This window comes from Engraulis encrasicolus, chromosome 10 (genome assembly GCF_034702125.1).
Source record: "Engraulis encrasicolus isolate BLACKSEA-1 chromosome 10, IST_EnEncr_1.0, whole genome shotgun sequence".
Classification (NCBI taxonomy): Eukaryota; Metazoa; Chordata; class Actinopteri; order Clupeiformes; family Engraulidae; genus Engraulis; species Engraulis encrasicolus.
Genome location: NC_085866.1, coordinates 26,635,827 through 26,645,996, shown reverse-complemented (window position 1 = coordinate 26,645,996; position 10,170 = coordinate 26,635,827). Strand labels below are relative to the sequence as shown.

Below are 10,170 nucleotides of genomic sequence, written 5' to 3'. Positions count from 1 at the left end.
TGGAAACACAATTCTTGGCCCCCTATCTCCCTGGGCCCGGGACAACATACCCCTGTCTGCGGGCCTGCACGTACGCACACACATACAGATACATACACACATGACACACATACACACATGACTGTCATTATAATGAAACCTAACAATGGTAAACTATGCCCAGACCCAACCCAAACCAGTTCCAAAGCATAACCTGTCAGTAAATAAATGACAGTAATATTTAAAGAATGTAGTATTTAAAGAAGCACCATGTAGCTTTTGGTAGGGTTGTCTTTCTAAGCCTGCCCCTGTGGACCTGGATTAAATGTTGACCGCCAAATGTTTACCAGCCACTCACTCACAGATTTGCAAGTGCAATGTGCCCTTGAAAACGTTGCCTGATGTGGCTTAAAGTGCAGCTTTCACAAAAAAGAGATAGTAGCTCCACAGCAGCTGTTTTGTGCAATTTGGATGAAATCCATCTTTTATTTATTCCCACCGCACCTTACCGGCAGCAACGTTATATCTTCTGCCCATCCTGTAGTCTATCTCTGTCTCAAAAATATAATAGTTTAACAGCAGCTGTTTTGTGCATTTTGGCAGGAAGCTGTCTTTTTGATAATTCCCATTGTACACACGCTGTTGTCATATCTCCAAGCAGTGTTTTTAAATCTGCTCTGTTTGGCTTGCACCCATCTTTTGTTCATTCCTTATATACGAGCCATATTGTCCTATCTCCAAGCACTGATGTTCTATTGCCATGCCAAGCATTGCTGTTCTATCTCCAAGTCGTGTTGTTCTATCTCCAAGCCATGTTCTATATTCAAGCTTTATTGTTCTGTGTCCACGGACTGTAGTTCTATCACCAAGCACTTTTGTTCTTGTTCTATCTCCAAGTACTGTTGTTCTATCTCAAAGCAGTGCTATTTTATCTCCAAGCACTCTTGTTCTATGTCCAAGCAATGTACCTCTATCTCCCAGCTGTGTTGTTCTACATCCAAGCTCTGTTGTTCTAAGTGCACGCATTGTGGTTCTATCTCCACGCACTGTTGTTCTTGTTCTATCTCCAAGCAATGTGTATCTATCTCAAAGCACTGCTTTTTTCTATTTCCAAGCTCTGTTCTATCTGGTGCCTGTCCTGTAGCTGCTTTGAGGCTCAGCTGGCACTCCGCATCCTGGCTGAGCGCACACGTGCGGTTCAGCGAGAGGTGCATGATTATCTTTGGGTTTGTTTCTTTTGTTTACTTACCCCCTCTCTTGCACACTCACTCTGTCTCTCTCTCACACACACACACACAAACACACACACACACACACACACACACACACACACACACACACATGCACGCACCACAAACACACACGCACACACCTTCCACACCCCCCCCCCTCTCCTTCCCTCCCTCCCTCCCTCCCTTCCTCAGCTGCCGGTGCCGATCGCCGTGTTTGTCCTGATGTACGTGGAGAAGCTGCTCCCCTGCTGCCCCGGCACCAAGACCCGGCTGCTGGACAAGGACGAGCTGTCCATGGAGACCCAGGGTGGGGACGCGGCCCACTCCAACTCCCACTCCCACTCCAACCCAGCGTACGGCAACAACACGCCAGCCGGCACCACCGAGCCTGAGCCACCGCAGCCGGGGGAGGAGGAAGTGGGAGGTAAGGAGATGGAACAGCAGGAGCCTGTGATTTGGTACCATCATGTGTACACTGCATGGAACTGTACCCAGGGGTGGATCTAGCCATTTTGGGGCCCTAGGTGAAAAATAATTAGTGATGCACGATATGAAAAATGTCAACTGATACCGATAACAGATAATTTCCTGCAGTTCACATTTTCATATTTAATATAATATATTGATAACAATGGGCCCCTCGAAAAAGTCAGTATTCAGACATTAAATTCTGCGTTTGGTGCTATTTAAGATTTTTGTCTCATATATTTTCGATTAATTAACACGCGAGTAAGTCACACATCAAGATCAAGCCTACTTTTTTTGTGTTTACCGCGACTGATGTTACAATTCGGGCCCCTATGGAGGACAGGTTTGGTCGGGGTTTACCGCGACTGATGTTACAATTTGGTCCCCTATGGAGGACAGATTTGGTTGGGCCCTAGGCATTTGCCCAGGTTTGCCTAATGATTGAACCATGCAAAGTCATTGCAAATTCTGTGCAATCTCTATGAATCCCCCCCCACACACACACACACATTAACAACTTGGAAGTGCCATGGAAGTCGCATTGTGTGCTCATGAAAGGGGGAAAGAAATAAGTGGCTCCTACTGTGCTTCAAAGAGGAGATAACAAGAGAAGCTCTTTGTAATTTCACATAAACAGCTTCTGGAGCTACAGCTCTGTGTGAACCGATTTTCTCATTCAAAGCGTAGAAATGCGATTGTGGGCAGGGAAGAAGGACAAACTGAAGAGAGAAAGTGAAAGTCCAGCCAGCTATTCCTTCTGCATGTGCTCCCAACACAGTGGAGGAGAGACAGGCAAATGAGTGGGGAGAGAGACAGGGAAGGATCTGCAATTGACCCTGGTCAGAATCGAGCCCGGGTCGCTGGCATAGTAACCTAGTGCCCTACCGTTAGCCAACGGCAGGGCCAGCTGTTCAATTGACTGGAGCAAATTTGTTGCAGATATTTTATTTTTCTGAACAAAGGATGTAGGTGTATGGTTTTTTATGTAAGCATTCTCTCTCTTCTCTCTGCAACCCCCCTGCTATTCCTCCACAAGCCCGTTAGGGGTTCCAACCACCAATTTGGGAACTATTGACTTACATGTATGCCTGCCTGCTCTTTATTTTGTTGTACTGTATCTCCGAACTCATAGAAGTAGTAGCAATACTAGTAATAGTACCATTAGTACTAGTAGTTGAGTTTTCACAAAGAAAATGTATAAAGAGTTCAGATGCAAAACTCCCTAACTCCATTTCTGAAGACTTGCACTTCTATATTTTTAGAGAACCCCGTTGATGGTTTGGTTTAAATGTATGTACTTGATAATACCTATAAATAGTTAAATTACATAAATGAAATAAAAAATATGCAATATTGATAGCTTTGTATTAAATAAAAATGAATTAAGATTATTTTCTGAAAAGGCACTTAGGGGGGTTTTGCATCTGAACTCTTCATATAAAGAGATGATGTAATGGGCCATAGTCAGCATCATTGATGTGTCATGTATGTGTCTATAGGTCACGGGGACATCTTCAGCTGCTGTAGGGATGGCACCCTCAGTAGCATGCCGCCATCTTTCTTTGGCATCCACATCTTGGGAGGCATGGTGCTCTTCATGACGGACGGCATCGTGGTGAGTGTGTGTGTGTGTGTGTGTGTGTGTGTGTGTGTGTGTGTGTGTGTGTGTGTGTGTGTGTGTGTGTGTGTGTGTGTGTGTGTCCGCACGTGCATTTGTGCATTTGTGCATTCGTACGTTGAACATTACTACTCCACTATACCACTTCTCCTAAAAGGCTTTTAAGGCCTTTGGAATCTTTGACAAGACTTTAACCAGTCACTACTGAAGTTTAGCCATATCTTAAAGTGACCACTTCTCCTATTTGGAAAAGGGATGTCACTTGCGCTCAAAATATTTTTTGACGCTCAAAAATCCAGGACTATAGACTAAGGTCCATTTGAAAAAGTTGAAATGGCTGGAGCACTCAAATATTTTTGTATTGTGGTGCAAACATAATGACTAAAACAATGTGCGCCACAGTGTGTCAAAAGAAGAGACTCACAGCGAGGACACACATTGTGAAAAAAGTGCATTTTAGTGTTCCAGTCATCTCTAGCTCTAGCATTACATTACATTACTTTACATTTCATTTACAATTACGCGACTTCTCTCACTTAGGGCACTGTACAGTAGTACTCCACTTCTCATGCAGTTGTTGAGTTCATGTACACATACTGTAGATTGTGTGTGAAGCCTATTTCCAAGTGAATATCTGTAGGTGTGATACATCTGTGATGTACCGTACAGTGTATGTTTCTGAATTTTTCCGGCAGGTTCACACCGGACGGTGTGTGTGTAGCTTCAGCGCCCCCTTGCGGAGCAGGTAGTGTGTGTAGCTCTGCTCCACCGCCGAAGCTACACACACACCGTCTGGTGTGAACCAGGCTATAACATCTGCATGCACACAGTACACTTGGCCAAACAATGTCTCTTCCCTCCCACCTGGCTGCTAATTACTGCTGATATAATCACTACTAATATTACTTATATTTACTATTGTGTGTATGCTACTCCACCTGTCCTGCAGGGTGCGTATGCCGGCTTCGTGTACACGTATGCGGTGGCCAAGCCCATGTCCCTGCCCTCCCACACGGCCGGCTACCTGGCCAGTCTGTTCTGGGCCGCCATCACCGCCGGTCGCCTCATCTCCATCCCTCTGGCCTACCGCTTCAAACCCGTACGACTTCTCATGGTCAACCTGGTACGGCAGTCTCCCTCAAGTGTGTGTGTGTGTGTCCCTCTCTCTCTCTCCCTCTCTTTCTCTCTCTCTCTCTCTCTCTCTAACTGTCTTTCTCTCTCTCTATATATATACAGTGCCCTCCATTATTATTGGCACCCCTGGTTGAGATGTGTTTTTTAGCTTCCAATTATTATTATTTTTCTCTAAATAATATGGGACCTTAATGGAAAAAAAGAGAAAAATCCAACCTTCAATACAAGTGCATTTATTCAGTGGGGAAAAAATCCCACATAAAGAAATAATTATTTGACATCAAATAATGTGTGTCACAATTATTAGCACCCCTGTTGTTAATATTTTGTACAACCCCCTTTTGCCAACAAAACAGCACCTAATCTTCTCCTATAATGTTTCACAAGATGGGAAAAGCCATTCCTCTTTGCAGAATCTCTCTAAATCATCCAGAGACCTGGGTCCTCTCCTCTGTACTCTCCTCTTCAGCTCACCCCACAGGTTCTCAATGGGGTTGAGGTCTGGGGACTGAGATGGCCATGGGAGGAGCTTGATTTTGTGTCTGGTTAACCATTTCTGTGTAGATTTGGCCATATGTTTAGGGTCATTGTCTTGCTGAAAGACCCAGTGACGACCCATCTTCAGCTTTTTGGCAGAGGGCAACAGATTTTGATTTAAAATGTCCTGGTATTTCAAAGCATTCATGATGCCATGCACCCTATCAAGCTTCCCAGGGCCTTTGGAAGCGAAACAGCCCCACAGCATCACTGACCCACCCCCATACTTCACAGTGGGTATGAGGTGCTTTTCAGCATGCGCATCTTTCGTGGTACGCCAGACCCACTTAGAGTGTTTGTTGCCAAAAAGCTCAATCTTGGTCTCATCTGACCAAAGCACACGGTCCCAGTTGAAGCCCCAATACCGCTGGGCGAACTCCAGACGTTTGCGTTTATGATTGTGGGTGAGGAAAGGTTTTCTCCGTGCATGCCTCCCAAACAGCTTGTTGGCGTGTAGACAGCGCCTGATGGTTGATTTGGAGACTTTGTGACCCCAGGATGCTACCATTTGTTGTAATTCTGTAACAGTGAGCTTTGGAGATATTTTGATTTCTCTTACCATCCTCCTCACTGTGCGTGGTGGCAAAATAAACTTGGGTCCTCGTCCAGGCTTGTTTACCACTGTTCCAGTTGTTTTGAACTTCTTAATTATTCCTCTCACAGTAGATATGGGCAGCTGCAGTTGAGTGGCACTCTTCTTGTAGCCTCTGCCTGACCTGTGAAGGTCGACGCACATCTGCCTCACTTGTATGCTGTGTTCCTTTGTCTTTCCCATGTTTAAGAGTGGATAAGAGAAATGGCCTCGGTGTCACGTCATAGTTATACCCCAGGGAAACAGGAAGTGATGAATTACTAATTAAATGTTCCTACATACTCTGGTAAACTTTGTAAACTACTGTAGAAATGACAGAAATGCTTCAATTATATTTATTTCCTGGGAATTGTTAAGGGTGCCAATAATTGTGGAACAGGTGATTTAATGAAAAATAATTATTTTTTAGTCAGGGATTTTTTTTATTTTCCTACAATTAATTTGAGTTGAAGGCTACATTTTCCTAAAATGTTCAGTGTGACAGTATTCTTCTGCAATAAACACTGAATTTATTTTAAGGCACATCTCAACCAGGGGTGCCAATAATTATGGAGGGCACTGTATATATATATATCTCTCTCTCAAGAAACCAACAGTTAAATCTATATCCACACTTATGTCCGTATGCATGTGTGTCTGTCTGTCTGTCTGTCTGCGTGGGTGTTTAAGGGACTGAAAGGTGTTTGATTAGGTCAGGTGTGGGCTTGTCCTCAGGTTATTGTGATTGCCCTAATGTGTGTGTGTGTGTGTGTGTGTGTGTGTGTGTGTGTGTGTGTGTGTGTGTGTGTGTGTGTGTGTGTGTGTGTGTGTGTGTGTGTGTGTGTGTGCATGGCTGCGTGTGTGTGTGTGTGTGTGTGTGTGTGTGTGTGCTGTGTGTGTGTGTGTGTGTGCGTATCTGTGTGTGTGTGCCTGTGTGTGCATGGCTGTGTGTATGCTTGTGTGTGTGTGTGTGTGTGTGTGTGTGTGTGTGTGTGTGTGTGCATGGCTGTGTGTATGCTTGTGTGCGTGTCTGTGTGTGCATGGCTGTGTGTGTGCACGGCTGTGTGTGTGCGTGTGTGTGTGTGGGTGTGTGTGTGTGTGTGTGTGCATGGCTGCGTGTGTGTGTGTGTGTGTGTGTGTGTCTGCCCTCCCTCAGGCTGGTGTGATCGTGACAGTTCTGCTCCTCCTCCTCCTCTACACCAGCAGCACCTTCCTGTTCGTGGGCACCTGTCTACTGGGGCTCTTCCTCAGCAGCATCTTCCCCTGCATGCTCGCCTACACAGAGGACGTGCTGGACTACCAAGGTACACACAGAGATTCTTTAAGTATAGAGATATGCCAATGTAATAGGTTGCTATGGGCACCTAACATGACCAGGTTCCGGTCTGCCTAAAGGGGCGTGTCATAATACTCCTAGCATTGAATAGAACAGTCCTTAGGTCTGCCTAGGTCTGCCTAAAGGGGGATTCCCCCCCATCCCCCTTTCAATAATAGAACCCGGAAACAATGGGCCAATGGAACCTCTCTCTCTCTCTACTCTCTGGTACACACACATGCACACCAGGGCTTGACATTAGAGGTGCACCGAAAATTGGGCAACCGAAAATATTCATCCGAAAACGCAAAAAAAGAGACATTCGGCTTTCGTTCGAAAGTCACCTGAGTGGCCAAATCGGAGGCGGAATAGAAAATGAATTGAAAATGGGCATTGATGAAACTAATTTCAGTTCTACTGTAACATTTTAAGATTTCAAATAAACATTTATTTTCTTTGAAAAACATGTCTAAATATTTTGATAACTTTTAACTGAACTGTAATATTCGGTTTTCGGTATTTGAAATTAATTAATTATTATTCAGTTTCAGCCACAAATGTTAATTTCGGTACATCTCTACCCTACTTTTTCACTCACCGGCCACTGTGTTTTTCCCGAGTCATTAGCCATTCAGCTATTCTATTAGCCACAAATTTGATATTGTTTTTTTCTTTATCATGATACTGTACATCTAACTTCAGAAGATAAGTTGCTAAAGCAAGAAGATGAGTGCATAGTTTTCTACTGTACATGGAAATACATCAAACAAATAGAAACAGAGTAACTGAGCTTTTTCTTCAACTTAAATACACACAATTGATACACAAGGGGCAAAACAGATGAGCCTCTGACACTTAGTTTGTACTAGCCACAGTAAAGTTTTACCAGCATTTGACCGGTTGGCAGGTGCCAGTGCAAGCCCTGATGCGCGCACACACACACACACACACACACACACACACACACACACACACACACACACACACACACACACACACACACACACACACACACACACACACACACACACACACACTCACTAACTCACTCATGAGACTATTTGTATGTATGCACTATCCAGAAAAGAGAATCTCTGTCAATGCATGTGTTAATGGAGACACTCTAGAATACTGCTTTAACATTATTATTCAACCTGATATCAACTCGTCTTAGCTTTATGTCTGTTGCTGTCTGAATGGAAATGCTGCCACCTAGTGGTGGATTATTTGCTTTACACAGCCAGCAGTTGACCTCTGGCATCCTCCTCTTACAGGTTGTGCAACCACAGTTCTGGTAACCAGCGCTGGCTTAGGAGAGATGGTCATGCAGGTGTTGGTTGGATCGGTAAGTTATTTCAACATGTGGAGACAAGGAAAAAAGATTGCTTCACCACCATATTATTGTAAAACTGGAAAAAACACGCGTTGATGTACTACAATAGTTTTCATTGAATACTATCTACATTTAAAGTTTGCAGCGCCACCCTTGTATACGTCTTGATGACAGGGATTTGATTAATTTTGATTAATGAGTAATAGCATCTCTACTCTACTGTGCTCTACTCCTCCTTCCTTCAGATCATTTACATGTCGGGCAGTTGCAGTTTCTTATCGTGTGCGATGGCCATTGGATAAAATGTGCTATTTATATTGGAAAATGTATAAACACTGCTGAACACCTCACTGATAAAGTTCTTCACTGTGCTAGATTAGATATTTCTCAACGAGGGCTCTACAGTCCCCAGTGGGCATTGGGGGACACTAGGCGGGGTATTTAGAACAAGAGGGGGGGTGGCGCTAAGCTGCCATTGGGGGGCATGAGTGTGTTTCATATTTTAATAATAAGGGGGGCATTGGCATGCCTATGATGAGGTCAAGGGGTCGTTAGGAGGCTTATGATGAGGTCCAGTGGACGTTTATTCAAAAAAAGAGAACTACTGGCCTAGAGTGGTGAGGTATAACATGTAATAATAAATAATAACAAGTAATTGCATCTTCACCGTACTCTCCTTTCCTTTAGATTATGCCTACAGCAGGCAGCTACAGCTTCTTACTGTGTGGGATGATCATCGGCTGCATCGGTTTCATCGTCTTCTTCGCTCTGCTCCTCTGCCACCGCATTCACAGCAACTACCTGGCTGGTAAACGTCACCCACATACCCTAAAGTGTGTGTGTGTGTGTGTGTGTGTGTGTGTGTGTGTGTGTTGTGCGCTCAGTAAGAATTTGTTGGTAGGCCTAAACTAGTCCTGTGGTCATCCAAGGCACTTATGCACAATATGGTTTGTTAATAATAAACATTAATTTCGATAGCTTAGTTTTCTAATACCATCCTGTTCATTTTCCCTGCAGGAATTTCGAAAAAGCCTACCGTGGTAGAGGACCCGCCATCGGAAAAACAGTGAAGGGAAATAATCGAACATGAAATGACCACTGCCTACCCTACCTGATGGATCTAAATATTCTTCTACTGTACAACAGATTTGATGCTACTTGATGTATTTTTCATACTAGATGTAGTTTTGTTTTATGTCCAGAAAAATCTATACAATTACAACTTTCACTGAATTAAACTTTTTGTGCATACATGTGTTTGTGCACTCGTGTTTTACTGGTGATTCCTTAATGGGACACTGTGTGCGATTATTAGTTGTTTATTTCAAGGATTCATGCTACCCATTCAATAATGTTACCTTTTTCATCAATACTTACCACCACCACCATCGAATTCTAAGTATTCATTATGACTGGAAAAATTGCATTTTTCATACATGAAAAGGGGGATCTTTTCCATGGTCCGCTATTTTGAATTTCCAGAAATAGCCATTTTTAGCTGCAGAAATGACTGTACTTGGACTATACTGGAAAATATTAGCTTATTATTTAGTAAACTTTCATGAAAAGATCAAATTTGGCAATAGGCAACACAATTTCAACGAGCAGCATAGTTGCAGTACCTTTTTTGACCATTTCCTGCACAGTGTACCTTTTTCAACCCAAATATTCATAAACCTTAAAATGGCTACCCAAGGATCTTGCAGGCTTCAGATTAACCATGTATATAGGCTGGCTACTATGTTCATCTAAATACATTTCAATATAATAAGCAGGAATGACATAGTCTAACTATGCCAGCGTATATCATTTTGTATTATTAACACCTGTAAGTTTGCCGTGATATCTAGCCCTTCAGTCAATATTTGAAACCCAATGTGGCTCCTGGACCGTAGACATGCAACAAGTATAGGACAACAATGAACTCAACAATGGGTTTTAACAAGCTACTCTGATCAAATGCACTTCAGTCACAATCATGGG

General features: G+C 43.5%; 1 protein-coding gene across 1 annotated transcript in view; it reads left to right on the top strand.

Annotated features, from left to right (window-relative positions):
- mfsd4ab (major facilitator superfamily domain containing 4Ab) overlaps positions 1–9,431 on the top strand; it is a 13,553-nt gene extending 4,122 nt beyond the window's left edge. Inside the window, exons 4-10 of the mRNA XM_063209678.1 lie at positions 1,404–1,635; positions 3,179–3,294; positions 4,247–4,420; positions 6,696–6,843; positions 8,129–8,199; positions 8,875–8,995; positions 9,205–9,431. Of these exons, the coding sequence (XP_063065748.1) occupies positions 1,404–1,635; positions 3,179–3,294; positions 4,247–4,420; positions 6,696–6,843; positions 8,129–8,199; positions 8,875–8,995; positions 9,205–9,257 (915 nt within the window). The 3' untranslated portion in view covers positions 9,258–9,431. The remainder of the gene's footprint in view (positions 1–1,403; positions 1,636–3,178; positions 3,295–4,246; positions 4,421–6,695; positions 6,844–8,128; positions 8,200–8,874; positions 8,996–9,204) is intronic.
- The last annotated feature ends 739 nt before the right edge of the window (positions 9,432–10,170 follow it).